The 17692-nt window shown below is 40.5% G+C and overlaps 1 protein-coding gene across 1 annotated transcript in view; it reads left to right on the forward strand.

The window, feature by feature from the left end:
• The window catches only part of LOC126470318 (cyclin-dependent kinase 10), a 125348-nt gene that overhangs the window by 94062 nt on the left and 13594 nt on the right, over positions 1–17692 (forward strand). The window contains exons 5-7 of the mRNA XM_050098095.1: positions 8252–8426; positions 10036–10238; positions 11382–11828. Of these exons, the coding sequence (XP_049954052.1) occupies positions 8252–8426; positions 10036–10238; positions 11382–11828 (825 nt within the window). The remainder of the gene's footprint in view (positions 1–8251; positions 8427–10035; positions 10239–11381; positions 11829–17692) is intronic.

Below are 17692 nucleotides of genomic sequence, written 5' to 3' on the forward strand. Positions count from 1 at the left end.
TGTTGAACTGGCTACCTTAATACAGCAACTCCTGCCCTCGTTTCTCCTCCTCGGGGACTTCAGTGCACACTGCCCTCTGTAGGGGAATGCCATTTCAGTGGGTAGGGGTCTTCTAATTGACCAACTTATTACAGACTTTGATTTGTGTCTCCTCAATGACGGTTCCCCTACACACTTCAGTGCCGCTCATGGCACCTTTACTCCTATCGATCTCACTATCTCCTCATTGGTCACCCCTTGATGATCTTTGTGACAGTGACCACTTTCTGGTGATTCTAACGTTCCCCTGCCTCCGCCTGGCAGACATGTCCCCATGTTGGGCATTCTGCTGGACCAGTTGGCCTATATATATGTCTGCTGTGCACTTTTGACACCTCTCTTTCAAATTGCACTTATGCTGGCACTGCTGTCCCCCTTGTCATAGACTGGTACCGTGGTGGACCAAGGACATAGCAGTCGCTGTCCAGGACTGCCGATGGGTGCTGCAGCAATTTAAATGACACTCTTCACAGACCAGCCTCTTTGCTTTTAAGTGCCTCCATGCTAAGGCTCGGTGCCTTATTAAGCAGAGTAAAAAGGAGTGCTGGGAATGCTATGTTTCGTCACTGGGGACGTATGCCTCTTCCTCCCAGGTTTGGTCCAAGCTCCATAGCCTTCTGGGCTGCCAGCGACAGTCAGCTGTCCAGGGTCTTATTCTGTTAGGTGCTCTGTTTACTAATGCATTGGTCCTTGCAGAACACCTCGTGACACACTTTGCGGTGGCATCAGCATCCTCTTCCTATCCTGCTACCTTTCTCCATCAGAAACGCTGAGTTAAACAGACCCCCCTCTGTTTCAACCCCCACTATGCTGAACTCTTTAATGAACCCTTCACTGAATGGGAATTCTTGCAGGCTCTTACCTCTTCACATGACACAGCCCCAAGCCCGGATTCCATCCACAACCAAATGATCCAACCTTTTGACATTACCCAGAGGCAACATCTACTGAAGGTCTTCAACCACATTCGGGAGGACGACGGTTCAATCCTGCGTCCAGCATCCTGATTTAGGTTTTCCGTGATTTCCCTAAATTGCTCCAGGCAAATGCCGGGTTGGTTCCTTTGAAAGGGCACGGCCGACTTCCTTCCCCGTCCCTCCCTAATCCGATGAGACCGATGACCTCGCTCTCTGGTCTCCTCCCTCCCCCTCCCCCCCCCCCTCCCAAAAAATCCAATCTTCAACCACATTTGGCTCACAGGTGCTTTCCTGTCACAATGGTGAGACAGTATAGTTATTCCCATCCTTAAGCCCAGGAAGAACCCAACATCTCTCGACAGCTACCACACAATTAGCCTGATGAATGTACTTCGTAAACTGTTTGAGAGGATGGTTAGCTTCTGATTATGTTGGGTACTCGAATCTTGGGGCCTTTTGTCCCCGTATCAGTGTGGCTTCCGGGAAGGACAATCTCCAACTGACTGTTTACTCAGATTGGAAACAACAATCTGATAGGCTTTTACTAATAGCTGGCACTTTGTCATGGTCTTCTTTGACCTGCAAAAGGCATACAACATGGCTTGGCACCATCAAATTTAATTACCCTTCATGACTGGGGCTTTTGCGGCCCCCTTCCAATTTTGTCTGCAAGTTTTTATCCCACTGGCTCTTCCGGTTTTGAGTTGGCACTTCACTCAGCACCTTTCGGATTCAGGAGAATGCTACCCCACAGGGGTCTGTGTTAAGTGTCACACTCTTCCTCATAGCCATCAATGGGATTGTAACCTCTGTTAGGTCTGTGGTTACCCCAGTTTTGTATGTTGACAATTTTTGCATCTGGTGTAGCTCCCACTCGGTAGCATCTGCTGAGCGCCGAACCCCAGGCGCCATCCGATGGGTCTCTGCATTGGCCGTCTCCCATGCTTCTGGTTTTCTTCCTGTAACGTTATTTAGGCAACCGGCTCATAGATGTTGTAACAGAGTCCCATTTCTTGGGACTTATTTTTGATAAGATGCTGACATGGATGCCCCATATTCGCCACCTGAAGACTGCATGCATGTGGAAACTTACTGCTCTTCACCTCTTGGCCCACACATCTTGGGATGCAGACTGTGCTGCTCTTCTCCATCTTTATCATGTCCTGGCCTTGTACAGACTAGATTATGTTAGTCAGGTTTATGGCTCAGCAGCTACTCCCACTCTGAAAATACTTGACTCTGTTCACCATTGTGGGGTGCATCTAGCTATTGGTGCCTTTCACACTCGTCCCGTTGACAGTCTTCTCACAGAAGTGGAGATGTCCCTTCTACAGATATGATGGACCCAACTTCTGGTTTCTTAAGCAATCGCTATTCGTCGTTTTCCTGACCATCCCGTGTGCCCTGTTTTCTTTGCAAAACGAGGAATGTCTCTCTGCTGGTAACCACCCACGGGTCGGATTGACAGTTGGAATGTGTCTCACTTCCCTCTGTTGGGATCTCCATCTTCTCCACTCGCTGGAATGCACCCATTGTATTCCCCCACCCCCCACCCCCAGGATGGTGCCTAGACCAGAGCTTCTAGCTATTAACAAGGCCCTCCATTTTGTTTGCTCATGCCACCCTCCACAGTGTTTTAAAATGTACCAACTCAATGAGCAGCCTGCAGGTTATTGATTAATGCTACTCTTGTCACCCTTTGGTCTCCACTATCTGTGGCCTTGTCTCTGCCCTTGGCCATGCTGTCTGTTCAGTTGTCTTTCTGGGTCCCAAGTCACATGGGCATCACAGGGAATGAATTGACTGACCATTTGGCTAGAGAAGCAGATACTTACCCCCTTCCCTTTTATGATTCCAAATGCAGACATGGGGATCTACGTCAGATCTCTCTTTGCCCAAAAGCAGAATCACATCTGGTGCACTACTGCTCTCAGTAACAAACTCCGCACAATCAAGGAGTCTACTGCAGTTTGGCACTCTTCCTTCCGCACCTCTTGGAAAGAGTCCACTATCTTATGCCATCTACGCATTGGTCACACCAGGCTCACTCATTGTTTCCTCTTGCGTAACGAACCACTCCCAAAATGTGGTTGTAGAACCAGACTGACGGTATGCCATATATTGGTGGAATGTCCCCTTCTTTTGGCCCTTTGTACTAAGTATAGTCTTCCATATTCCTCAAATATAGTATTAGCTGATGATTCACAGATGGTTGAACGGATCCTCAGTTTCCTCTCTGAAGGTGGTTTTTATTTTCAAATATAAGGTTTTGCTTTAGTCCTGGAACAGAGACAGGGTAGTTATGGTTGGGGCCTCTCTTCATGTTTTTTCAGTCTGGGACCCATGACACTCCTTCTTGCAAAGACAGCTCTTCTATCCCTCTGTTTCCCCAGTTTTTAGATTTGGGCTACACTTTTATAACCTTCTACTGTGTGTGCTTCAACTTCCTTGTTTTATAGTTTTACTCATCTGATTGGATCCATCCACTTTTAGTGGACCCTCTCTCTTTTTTGGGATAACTTCAGAATTGCCAGACTAATGACCTCACCGTTTGGTCCGATAACCCCCATCAATTAATTCATAAGTCAGTTTCAAGCATTTATCTTAAGCTTCCATCTTCTTTCCACAATGTAATACATCACTGTACTTGTGAACAGGTATACAATATTGTACATGAGTATGTCCATTAGCCGACACAAACAGAAAACTCCAGGAAGCACAGGGTCACACAGATGTAAAGTACATAGTAGGCGTCACAGAGAGTGCACAAATGAAGACAGCCCAGGGAGCTGAGGGGGCTGAGAGAAAACTCCAGAAAGCTTCCTGTTTGTGTCAGCTAATAAACTTTATCATGTAGACTGTTGTATTGATTTTGTTCCACATATACACAGAAATAAGGTGTATACCTGTCCACATGTGCCAGTGATGTATTACAATGTGAAATGAAACTGGAGGCATTAGATATGTGCTTGCAAATGACCCATGTTTAAAACTGGTGGGTTGTGTGGATGATAAAAAGAACACAGCCTATTTGGACCAGATTTTCATTCACAAAATTTATTGAGATCTTAAGAACTAATCTTGAAACAGTAAAAGCTACTTTTTTTGTTTATTCTTGGTGCCCAGTTTTGTTTAAAGTAATTAAGTGACTGGCGTGCAGTTAAGGTACTACTTCATTAATGTTGTCAACACTCTCACCTCATGGACATTTTCTTCTAAAGATGGCTTAATTGAAATACATGACCAAGACAAATAAAAAGTGACTTGTAGTGTTTCACAATTAGTTTTTAATTATTAGTTACTGAGGTTATAGGGATGTCTAACATTACTGAAATTTTCATTTTTACTGTTTTGTCACATTGTATGACTTCATAAACCACTTTTTATCCAATGGTCATTTTTTATCCCCTGCTTGTTAACTATCTCTTCCAGACTTCTCTTATTTTAATGTGCAAGTTTATGCTTTTTAAGTGGTTTCCCAATTAAATGTCCATCCTTGTCTGCTCAGGGCCATTTTAAGGTCCAAATAACACAAGTGGCTGGTTGGAATGCCAAACTGAGAGGGGTGCCAGAGGCACTCAAGTGCCATATTTGTAGACATTTGTATGCATTCTTCATCGGAGGTACCACAGCCACAAATTTATTAAATGAATGTAATAGTTTATTTTTCCATTTAGGCAGTATTTATTTGAACTTATTCTTCATTCCACAACTAGTTAACTTTGTAAACACAAACAAATGGAAGTACATAATGTGAATATGCTGATATTTTTATACATATGACACCTTTATCAAGCTAAATCAAGGCTTAAAAAGTCTAAACTAGTTTTGGAACAAAAAAGAAGTTCAAATAAATTGAGTGTAAGTAGAAAAACACTACATTCATGTTTACAGGGTGTTCTCGAACTGGCTATGTGCCTGCCATAGGTTAGAACTGGCAGTATCAACTGGTTGTTGATAATCCGTTTCATAAAAATTTACAAAGTACTTCTGAATATACCATGAGTAGTATTTCTTCTCCTGTCTTTGTTTCCCCATGCTTGTTGTTTTCAGCTGCCATATGTAAATGAAATCTTAAAAATTTAATAACACTGTATGTATATACTGATTATGCGTCAATATGGTCTCTGTTTTGTTTTCAGACTTAATCTTATTCGTGTGCAGTTCAAGCTAACAGAAATATTTCATCCCAAAATCAAAAAAGCGACAAATCGGTCGTATTTATGTGTGTTCCTTTTTCTGCTAAGTCCATTAACTTTTAAAAATCTCTGTCTGAGGTGCTGAAAATTGTGGGTTAGATTGATGAAGTCACCTTCCATATATACTTTCAAAATTATGAAATTTCTATACTCTTCATGCATTTGAATTGAAACTGAAGCTTTACTTTAAGTATTTCGTAATGAATTGGTCTTGTTTCATCCATTAGTTTTCTCTACAATTGATACATCCTTTCTGTCTCCAATTCTTGATATTTGTTACTTTCTTTTTCATTTCACTGCATATACACAAGTTTCCTTTAGATCATCAACGAGCTGAATCTTTCTGCCCTCTTGACTTTCTCTTCCCAGCTACGTATTCTTCAGGAACGGTTTTTGTGACACCATTTCCCCATAGCATATACTTGCTTCAATTTTTCCTGTTTTTATTACTGCCAGTAAGTGGCTGTCTTCTCCAGTATTTATTAACAGTTAATTTCTCACATCAACCCATCTTGTCTTTTACGTTTTTAATCACAACAAAATGTCAGAAAAATCCAGCCTTTTTCAATCATCAGTCCTCTGGGATCAAGTTTCTGCACAGGATCACAGAACACTAAATGAGAAATGTTTTATTTGTTGTTTCCTCAGGCTAATGCAGAACTTCGATATGAAGATTTAATTCCTTATGTTTGAACTCCCACTACAGATCTAAAAGCTTTCTAAAAACTTATCAATCTCTAAGTGATTACTCATGCACATTGCTTCTTACAACCATGTTTATTATTTGCAGCTGATCCATCAAACTATATCTATCCCCTGAAACAGTTTCTTCTCCTTATTAAAAAATTTTTTTTTTTTTCTTTTTATCCCAGTAGTGACAACTTTTCTTTGTTCCCATTATTGTGGTTTAATATACTATGGCATCGTTCTAAGTATTGGGTATAATCTGACAAGGACATTTTGTCAATGATCCTCAGGTTTCATATTTGCTACATATAGCTTGCTTTTTTTCATTTGCATTATTCGGAGATATTTCTCTATGTGTTAAATGGCTGAATGCAATTATTGTAGCAATATTTCAGAAACAAAAATATTTTAACTATTTTAGCAACAACAAATATATAAAAATAATGTACTTTGTAAAAGAGATTTATCATTGCAATCTGTAATCAGAGTTGATTTCAGTGGGTTAAATAGGAAGTACTTTTTATCAGTAAACTTTTTTTAATGACTAAGAATCAAGTCCCCCTCTAGCTGTCCAGACCAGTGTGCAGAGATTTACATAGATTCTGTCCATGCCAACTAGTGTTGATGCACATTGTGGAAAATAATCATCCCGAGGTATGTCTATGATCTGTGCCACCAGTGATTCGTAAGGTTCACTGTGGAGGATCTGTATAACTGTGAAACGCCCTGTAGTTGCTTCTTGTGATGTAGTGGGGAAGATAGAGTGGGAATCACCTTCTCACTCTTCAGTTTGCAGACCTACCAAGGTGGGAAGTGCGTGACCAGTCTGGCAATCTAACTTCCCTCGCCACATGGGATTAGCCGCGCGGTCTAAGGCGCTGCAGTCATGGACTGTGTAGCTGGTCCCGGCGGAGGTTCGAGTCCACCCTCAGGCATGGGTGTGTGTGTTTGTCCTTAGGATAATTTAGGTTAAATAGTGTGTAAGCTTAGGGACTGATGACCTTAGCAATTAAGTCCCATAAGATTTCACACACATTTCAACATTTAACTTCCCTTGTGCTTCTACCATCTACATCAGCTGCACACACACCACTGCCTACAACCTGTTACACCTATAGAACACAATTTATCCCTTAATATGGCTCTGCTGCATGTAGCTGTTGTATACACATTTGATATTTCTTCATAACCCAATTAATTTAAAAATAAACATTAATTTTATACCATTAAAACACTGTTTTCAATAATTTGCTGTTTTTTCATACTCTGCAATGCAGAAACTATCGGTTTTAGAGAAAAAAGGAATAGAACATTTTTAGGAAATTTAATGTAGTATAATTTTGTACAGGGAAAAATTTTCACTAGAAACGGAGATTTTCGAGTTATTCTAGAAAAACATAAAAAGTCATATTTAAACAGCCACAATACACCTCCCTAACTCTCACACCATACCTGTCAGGATTTTTAGTATGTAATTTGTAGCACTCCTTCCTACCACTGTAAAAAAGTTTGTAACTACATGAATTTTTTCCCCTATTCAACCATTTTTGGTCCTTGTTGATTCGGCTACTGCACATATTTGAGAAATTGTGTCATCACAGGAGACTGAAATGCTTGAAATGCAGTTGATCTGACTTCTTTCAATTACCTTTTCCAACAAAGACAGACTAAACAGACACATTAAACATTTTACAATCTGGGTTGCTGTGCATATGTGAACCATGAACACCCTTTCAAGTACTATGTGATCTGACAGATTTATAGAGAAATGACCATTGGAGGAACTCAGTTCTGGATCACATTGTGTGGTAACATACCCATTTTACTTCCCTGTTTTGCTAAATTATTCTTAGCAGACATGTTGACTAAATTAAAGGCAAACATAATCAGTTGCTAGGAAAGTATTGTTTTCTAATGGGGAATGGATGTGTACATTCTGGTAGGGTGAACATAATCCAATAGGTTTGTTTATGCATTAAAGTTGATGATTATTGTGATTTGTGAAGGTTCAAAAATGGTTCAAATGGCTCTGAGCACTATGGGACTTAACATCTATGGTCATCAGTCCCCTAGAACTTAGCTACTTAAACCTAACTGACCTAAGGACATCACACAACACCCAGTCATCACGAGGCAGAGAAAATCCCTGACCCCGCCGGATTTGTGAAGGCTTTCTTGGAGAAGTTATAGTAAATATTCATTGTTGGGAAAAGTTAAATTAACAAATAACTTCGATATTGTATTTGTGTCTAGCTAGCACCAGATAAATTCTGCAGATATTCTGCCAATTGCTGTTCCTTGCCTAGTTCTCTAATTCCTGTATGTGTAATGACTTATGTTCAATGGTAAATGATGTATCAATGTTCTTTATTGACAATGTTTAGAATTATGAAATACTTTCTGCTGCAGATCGTGCAAGAGATACAAAATCAGATAAAGTGGTTGCACTGAAGAAAGTTCGAATGGAACATGAAAAGGATGGTTTGCCTGTTAGCGGCCTTCGTGAAATTTCAGTGTTGCTGAGTTGTCGCCATGAGAATATAGTTCACCTGAAAGAAGTTGTTGTTGGAAGGAGCCTGGAAAGGTGTGTTCTGGTTAACCACTTTCTTAATTGGTATTTATATGCCAATACAAAAGAATAGGGGAAGAATAAATAAGCTGCCTTGATCATGATACTTTTAAAACACAGTACTGCCTGAAGTTAGTCATTGTGATAAACTGAACTGCGACTTGGATTGGTCACTGCAGTTGGTCTGTTTTGTATCTAAACCTGCCTTTCGTTAAGTGAGACATGGTGCATTCTTCACTCGGTGACTGATATAGATTTGCAAGAATTGAACTCTATTTCAGAAGTGATCACAAATTAATTTTTGCTTAATAACTTGCCCTAGACAATTAATAACTGTAATCATGTCTCTCTCTCATGTGCACATTGTGTTCCGTAGATTCCATCATGAAGGAGAACCATTGGAAATATGGAAAGAGCCAAGGTATACATCTGTAGTGTGTTGTTACAAACTATTTTGAGATCTGTAGAAAGGATACTAATAAAGTTTTGCTTTACATCCATGATTGTCTTGCTTTCTTGTAGCATTTTCCTCTGCTCATTGCAGGTCTTCAGAATTTGAAACCAATTACCAGAGGGTTACCTTGTTGTTTTAGCAGTGGAGCATGGTCATTCCACCATGTATGTGGAAGCTCATGATTTGTAGAAAACTCCCAGGCTTTAAAGCAAGTCTTCACTTTTGGAAGCACAGCAAAGTCACATTGAGCAAAATAAAGGTTGCACTGAGTCTATGACATATAATACAACTAAATAACCCTTTCAAATTTTTGAACAATATTCTATATCATGAGTGGGCAACTGGTGACCTTTAGACCGCATCCAGCACGCAATCTGTTTCAGTCCGGCCCTTGGAAGAAATTCCGCGTGAACACAAAACGAATGTTCTCTCAAAAATTTATGTATTGAGGCATAATTTGCTGGCATGGCATGTCAGGAAAGGGGTGCCATTCCTGTCGGTGCATTACCACATAAACATTAATCTCACAGGCTCTATAGTTTTGACTTTATGCTCTAGGAGCAGTGCTTTTGCATGACGAGGTGGCCCATGAGCTTAAGTAAGTGTGTGAATCAGGTCTGTGGTTCACCAAAGGTTGTCCATGCCTGTTCTAGATCATTGTTTTAGTGAAGAAACACTTAATGAATCTGAATTTTGGCACACGACTTTTAAATGACTTTGCGGTTTGTGTCCAACATTGTTCTGTACCCTACATAATAGTGAAGTTTTCTTTGTTTAAAAATGTTGAGACTCACATGTTTAAACATTCCCTGTTGTAAGTATGGTTGAAGCTAAACACACACAGAACCAAATTGTTAGCTATCCGTGTGTGGTCTCACACTGCAAAACTTTCCTAGTATCCAATGTCTCTTTATATTGTTCAAAATATGTTATTTTTAAATTTCTTTCAAAGTTTTGTTGTTGTTGTTATTTAAACATGCTGTTGTCAAAAGTGCCGTTAGTTTTCTTTGAGAGTGTAATATCAAACAAGCAATATTTATGTCTTAAATTTTCTTGACCATTGTCCTGTGTAAATGTGACTCGTAAAATATTAACATTATCATCTCAACTAATATCATTTTCTTCTTACATTTGGATATAATTTTTACATGTGAATTTTTATTGTTTCAGCATTTTCCTTGCAATGGAGTACTGTGAACAGGACCTGGCTAGTCTACTTGATAACATGCAGGCCCCTTTTTCTGAATCGCAAGTAAAGTGTATCATGTTGCAAGTTTTACGAGGCCTGCAGTACCTACATCGTAATTTTGTGGTACATCGTGACCTTAAAGTTTCAAACTTGCTGATGACAGACAAAGGATGTGTAAAAATAGGTAACTTTATTAATACTTATACTTCTGGATTGTCTTTCAAATGTTACTTCCTTTAATAGTTGTTGTTGATGCATAAAGACATTGGTTTCTTGAAATAGTATGAAGCTGTAATTCCATCAGTTCACCTCCAGACCTCCCATTCCACCTAACCTTCCACTTTTTGACCATCTATGCATCGTTTCCTGCCATCTGAGAATCTTCGTACATCCTCACTCTCTTTCTGTTCCACTATCTATGACACACTTTCCTCTCCCACCATCATGTGCAGACCCAGTGTTCAGTTCTGGGGAGGGGGTCACAGTTTGTTAAAAGTAACTTGTAATTTCTAGAACTCCTTATCTTCAAGACTCAAGTTCTCACGCTACTATATTCTCCAAAAGCTAGCTCTGAAATGTGGAATTTAAAAACATAAATGCTTATACTAAAATGTTTTTTGGACCGGAGAAGGGCATGACCCAGGTGACATTTCCCCTCCCCCTCTCCCCCCTCCACAGGATCTGCACTTGTCTACAAACCTAAAACCTCTGTACCCACTCACCAACCCTATTCATCCATATTCATATCTCTGCCCACCCAGTTCCTTGCCATCACAGAAATTACCTTGCTATCACACCGTTTTCCCCATATTTCAAGTCCATGAGACAACCCACATCACCTCCCTCCCCGCCATGTTATTCAGTGAGTCTAATCTTCACCACCTTCCACTCACCAAAATATCTTTCAGTGCTCAGACATCTTTGTTATTCTGTGCTAAGTTTATCATGAGAAATACTTTATTTGTTCCGTTTTTGTATAATTATGGTAGTTTTTACAGTATCATTGTACATGATTAAAGTTATTTATGGTTCACATTTCCTTTTACCTAAACATTCATAGTTGACTGACAGAGCATACTGCCTGCTTCTGGGGAATATTGAAATATAACTACAATGTGAAAAGTACACTGATTTATTCAGTGTATATGAATGTTCGACGTCGTCGTTTACTTTTTAAACCATTACTAAAAACATAAAACTATAAATGTTCATAATTTTTAGGTTTCTTAAATGGATTATATAAACTGTATCAGCTAATGTGATGATATGGTGTTTCATTAATAATATATCCTTTCATGACAGTGTTTCTCTCTCTGTCTCTTTTTAGCTGATTTTGGACTAGCACGATGGTTTGGATTACCTTTGCGACCAATGACCCCTCGTGTGGTAACACTGTGGTATCGTGCACCAGAGTTGTTGCTACAGGCCCGCACACAAACTACTTCTGTGGATATGTGGGCAGCAGGCTGTATATTAGGTGAACTATTGGGCCATCGGCCATTACTGCCTGGGCGTTCAGAACTTGGCCAGCTTGAGCTTATTGTGGATCTTTTGGGAACACCTTCTGATGCCATTTGGCCAGAGTTCTCCTCTCTTCCAGCTCTACAGAGCTTTACTTTGAAGCAGCAGCCCTATAATAATTTAAAGCAGAGGTTTCCATGGCTTTCTGCTGCCGGGCTAAGGTTACTAAACTTCCTTTTCATGTATGATCCCAAAAAAAGAGCTACAGCTGAAGAGTGTCTACAGAGCTCTTACTTCAAGGAAGCACCACTTCGTAAGTATTTGTTTTTTAATTTGCTTTATGGGGCATTAAACATCCTTAATTCATACAAGTAAATATTGACAGCTTTTTAATCAAAATGACTCAGTGTTTTATTTTTAATTTCAAATGCATTAATTTTGGTTTCACTACAACAAAGAAATATATGTAACAGAATATTTTATAATTTTTCATGTTTATGAAGCAAATGGCTTTCTCTTTTAAAAACATGAGCTTTGTCTTCAGATATTTTACTTTTTGGCTTTATGTCTGCCAAATACTGCTCTCTATAGATAATGCTTCTTTGCATATCTGCATGTAGCACAAGGAAAGTGAAAGAGAGTAACATAACCACTGTGAGTAAGAGTTTTGTTGTCCAACATGAGGAGTGACTACACTACTTTACCAGCAGACTGAGTAATATATGTTCACAGACCATGGTATCAATTAGTTTACAAGAGCAGAACTAGACATAAATTACATAAGACTTGCAAAAATAATAATGAACTAAAATAAAGTTGTAGGAATAATACATTATGCAAAGTTTATCACATTGCAAAAGCCTATTTGTCACAGTAAGTATATGGTTACAAATAGGAACAAAAAGAACATAAACAAACAACAGTAAATATAAATACATACAAAGACTACTTTTCTCTGTTGAAGTATTCATCAAGTGAGTAAAACGTTTTCTCGATTAAATATGTCTTTAGATTGTTTTTGAATGATGCACTGTTACTATGTAGACTTTTTATATAGCTCGGTATTAAGTTAAATATTTTGACACTGGAGTAATGCACTCCTTTCTGTACCCGAGTTAAACTTTTTTAGTTCAAAGTGGAGGTCAGCCTTCTTTCTTGTATTATGATAATGAAAGCTTTCATTGGTTTCATAGTGGGCAGGATTGTCAACCAAGAAACTCATTAGGGAAAAAATATACTGGCAGGTTGTGGAAAGTATTCCAAGTTTTTTAAAGAGCGTACGGCAGGAGGTTCTCAGGGGTACTCTGCACATTATATGGACTACTTTTTTCTGCATGAGGAAGATTTTTTTAGATGAGGGTGAATTGCCCCAGAAGATGATGCCATAACACATAATGGAGTGGAAGTATGCAAAGTATGTGGACTTCGTGACATTTATGTCTCCAAATTGTGAGATTGTCCTAATGGTAAAAATTGCTGAGGACAGCCTTTTTACAGTCTCGAGGACATGGTGGTCCCAGTTGAGCCTACTGTCTATGTGGAGGCCTAAGAATTTGGTGCAGTGTACCCTTTCTATCTGATTATTGTTATTTAAAACAGTAATCTCCTGGGGGAGTTTGTGGTCAAGGCTGAAATGGATATAATTTGTTTTGCTCAGGTTTACTGTGAGCGAGTTCACTTGGAACCACGTTAATAGTACTGTAAGTAATTTGTTGGCATCAACCTCTATATCAGTGAGCTGTTTGTTACTAATCAAAATGCTGGTGTCGTCAGCAAACATGACGAACTTGCATGTATTGCATGAAAAAGGTAGGTCATTTACGTATATCAGAAACAGCAACAGACCAAGGACAGATCCCTGGGGTACTCCATGAAGTACAGTGCTCCAGTCTGACTCTACTACCTCTCCCTCTTTATTGCTCCCATTGAGAATTACCTTCTGCTTCCTGTTTTGGAGGTAGGATTTTAGCCAGCTTCCCAGTGCCCCAGTGATCCCATAGTGGCGTGCTTTGTTGAGGAGTATTTTGTGGTCCACACAGTCGAAGGCTTTGGACAGATCACAATATATTCCAACTGCCTTCATTTTATTATTTAGGGATTCCAGTATATCATTTGTGAAAGAAAATATGGCCTCAGTTGTGGACATACTTTTCTGGAAACCGAACTGTCTATCACTTATGATGCCAAAGTTTTCTAGGTGCCTTACAATTCTGGAGTGCAGTAGTTTCTCAAGGACTTTAGCGAAAGTGGACAGGAGGGAGATTGGTCAATAATTTGAGACTTGCGTTGTGTCTCTCCTTTTGTGGAGAGGCTTCACTATAGCAAGTTTCATGCCCTCTGGGAAAACACCCTGGCACATAGAGGCTTTAAATATATGGGCTAATACTTTACTTAATTGGTCAGAGCAGGTTTTTAGCAGTGTACTGGAGATATTATCTACACCAAATGGTCCCTTACATTTTAATGAGGCAATGGTTTTTTAATTTCATATCTGGTTATGGGGGATGTCCTTATCTCGCTCACTGGAATGGGAAAACTGTGCTTCAGCAGATCCATGGCACTTTCTAAGGATCCACTGCAACCTGTTTGCTCTGCATCACTTATGAAGTAGTCATTGAATGCATTCGCAATAGTCTCTTGGTTGCTTACAGTATTGTCATCAATGTTTAGTACAATGTCTACTGGTTTACTGGCACTGTTCCTACCAGTCTCGCTCCTTATTATGTCCCAGATTGCTTTAATTTTATTACTGGATTGGTTGATTTTGGATCTAAAATATATGCTTTTTGAAAGTTTGATTACCTTATTCAAAGTTTTACAATACTTTTTATAATGATTTATTTGACTGGGGTTTCCTGATTCTTTTGCTGTTATGTACAAAATTCTTTTTTCCTTGCAAGATGTCGTAATCCCATTTGTTATCCATGTTTTTTTGTGTTTTCTTTTGGTACATACCTATAAACTTTTTTTGGGAAGGATGTTTCAAATATTGATGCAATTTCTTTACTAAACGGGTTATACTTGGAATTTACATCTGTTTCGGAATATATGTGACTCCAATTTACATTATGAAGGCATGATTTGAATGTTTTGATTGTTAGTACATTTATGGGCCTGAATACATTCCACGTTGGCTCAGTTTTATTCTGACAAACATTTATATTTTTGATGATAAGTCTTTGACCATCATGGTCAGAAAGACCATTTATTATTTTACTAACACTGATACTGCCCGATTTCTCTTGGTCTACAAAAATGTTGTCAATTAGTGTGCTTGAATATGAAGTTACTCTGGTGGGAAAATTGACCACTGGCAGAAGGTTGTAGGTGTACATCAGATTTTCTAGGTCTGTCTTCCCACTACTATGTGTAAGAAAGTTTATGTTGAAATCTCCAAGTAGTACAACATCTCTTTTATAGTTGAATAAGTGCAGTAAAAGCAAATCGAGCTGCTTCAAAAAGATGTCAAGATTTCCTGAAGGTGCTCTATAAATTGCCACAATTAATAGGGTGGAATTACTTACAGAAATTTCGATGGCACATGATTCCAAATGTTGCTCAAAACAAAAATTTTGAACATACATTTCTTTGCAATTGATACTGTTCTTAACAAAAATTGCAACACCACCACTTTTCCTTTCGTTTCTGCAGTATGAAGACGTCAGGTTGTAGTCAGGTATTACCAGCCTTTCCATCCCTGAGCAGGCGTGATGCTCAGTGAAGCATAGTACATGGGCGTGATCTATGCTTCCATTGTCTTGCACATTGACTGAGAGTTCGTTTAGCTTATTAAACAGGCCTCTAATATTTTGGTGCAAGATTGCAAGTTGATACGTTACAGAGGCTGTTACAGGGTTTTGCCTAAAAAATTATTCTTAACTGTCGAGTTCACGAATGCACTCTTGTCCTGTTTTTTTGAAATCCATTTGTCTATTGTAGTTTGTTTATACGAAGTGCATCTCGTAGAGTTGAGTTGGTCTGTCATTGCTGCTTTTAGGAGAATACCTAATGCTCTCTTTCCTGCCCGGTTTAGGTGCATACCATGTTTTGTAAACAACTCTCTTCTAAAAGTGCTTACATCGACAACACAACTGTGTCGGTTGGTCACAGTCAGTGTGCTCCCTGCCGCCGTTGGATAAGCAGCTGCAGCAGCAAGTCGTATACTCCTAGCTCACTCATTTGTTACATAGTTTAATTCTTAATTTCTTTGCGTGTTTTTGGTACTTGCATTGTTTAATTCATAAATTTCGGACGTATTATAGTATTTGAGAGTTGTAGCATCGCGTTTTAGTACCTGAATAGTGTAAATTCGCGTAGTCTCCTTCCGCCGCCGAGCAGTGTCAGCAGTGCGCAAGTAGCAGCATTACTGCATTTACTAGGCAATCTTGTATTTTAATAACAGTTTAAATTTTGTCGATTTGTTTGCGCTCTCTGTAGATTAGTTCAGACGTTCTTTGCAAAACAGTTTTTTTAGCATGGATAGGGACTGCAACTGCTGTGTTCGGATGCAGGCCGAGTTGGCATCCCTTCGCTCCCAGCTTCAGGCAGTGTTGGCTTCGGTCACACAGCTTGAGGCTGTTGCCAATGGGCATCACTGTGGGGGTCCGTATGGGGGTTTGTCGGGGACGGTCAGCTCGTCCCACGCATCCCCCGATTGGACTACGACTGTGGTTGCCCGGGATACTGCCCGCATTGAGGCTGATCCCTCACCTGTGGTAGAGTGGGAGGTCGTCTCAAGGTATGGCAGGGGGCGAAAGACATTCCGGAGGGCTGAACGGAAGGCCTCTCCAGTTTGTCTGACGAACCGGTTTCAGGCTCTGTCTCAGGCTGATACTGATCTTCGGCCTGACATGGCTGCATGTCCTGTTCCAGAGGTTGCCCCTCAGTCTGCAAGATCCAGGCGGTCGCAGAGGGTGGGCTTACTGATAGTTGGGAGCTCCAACGTCAGGCGCGTAGTGGGGCCCCTTAGGGAAATGGCAGCAAGAGAGGGGAAGAAAACCAATGTGCACTCAGTGTGCATACTGGGGGGAGTCATTCCAGATGTGGAAAGGGTCCTTCCGGATGCCATGAAGGGTACAGGGTGCACCCATCTGCAGGTGGTCGCTCATGTCGGCACCAATGATTTGTGTCGCTATGGATCAGAGGAAATCCTCTCTGGGTTCCGGCGGCTATCTGATTTGGTGAAGACTGCCAGTCTCGCTAGCGGGATGAAAGCAGAGCTCACCATCTGCAGCATCGTCGACAGGACTGACTGTGGACCTTTGGTACAGAGCCGAGTGGAGGGTCTGAATCAGAGGCTGAGACGGTTCTGCGACCGTGTGGGCTGCAGATTCCTCGACTTGCGCCATAGGGTGGTGGGGTTTCGGGTTCCGCTGGATAGGTCAGGAGTCCACTACATGCAACAAAAAAAATGGCTCTGAGCACTATGGGACTCAACTGCTGAGGTCATTAGTCCCCTAGAACTTAGAACTAGTTAAACCTAACTAACCTAAGGACATCACAAACATCCATGCCCGAGGCAGGATTCGAACCTGCGACCGTAGCGGTCTTGCGGTTCCAGACTGCAGCGCCTTTAACCGCACGGCCACTTCGGCCGGCACTACTACATGCAACAAGCGGCTATACTGGTAGCAGGGGTTGTGTGGTGTGGGCTGGGCGGTTTTTTTAGGTTAGATGGCCTTGGGCAAGTACAGAAAGGGCAACAGCCTCAACGGGTGCGGGGCAAAGTCAGGACATGCGGGGACCAAGCAGCAATCGGTATTGTAATTGTCAACTGTCGAAGCTGCGTTGGTAAAGTACCAGAACTTCAAGCGCTGATAGAAAGCACCGAAGCTGAAATCGTTATAGGTACAGAAAGCTGGCTTAAGCCAGAGATAAATTCTGCTGAAATTTTTACAAAGGTACAGACGGTGTTTAGAAAGGATAGATTGCATGCAACCAGTGGTGGAGTGTTCGTCACTGTTAGTAGTAGTTTATCCTGTAGTGAAGTAGAAGTGGATAGTTCCTGTGAATTATTATGGGTGGAGGTTACACTCAACAACCGAGCTAGGTTAATAATTGGCTCCTTTTACCGACCTCCCAACTCAGCAGCATTAGTGGCAGAACAACTGAGAGAAAATTTGCAATACATTTCACATAAATTTCCTCAGCATGTTATAGTCTTACGTGGAGATTTAA

The sequence above is a fragment of the Schistocerca serialis genome, chromosome 3 (assembly GCF_023864345.2).
Source record: "Schistocerca serialis cubense isolate TAMUIC-IGC-003099 chromosome 3, iqSchSeri2.2, whole genome shotgun sequence".
Classification (NCBI taxonomy): Eukaryota; Metazoa; Arthropoda; class Insecta; order Orthoptera; family Acrididae; genus Schistocerca; species Schistocerca serialis.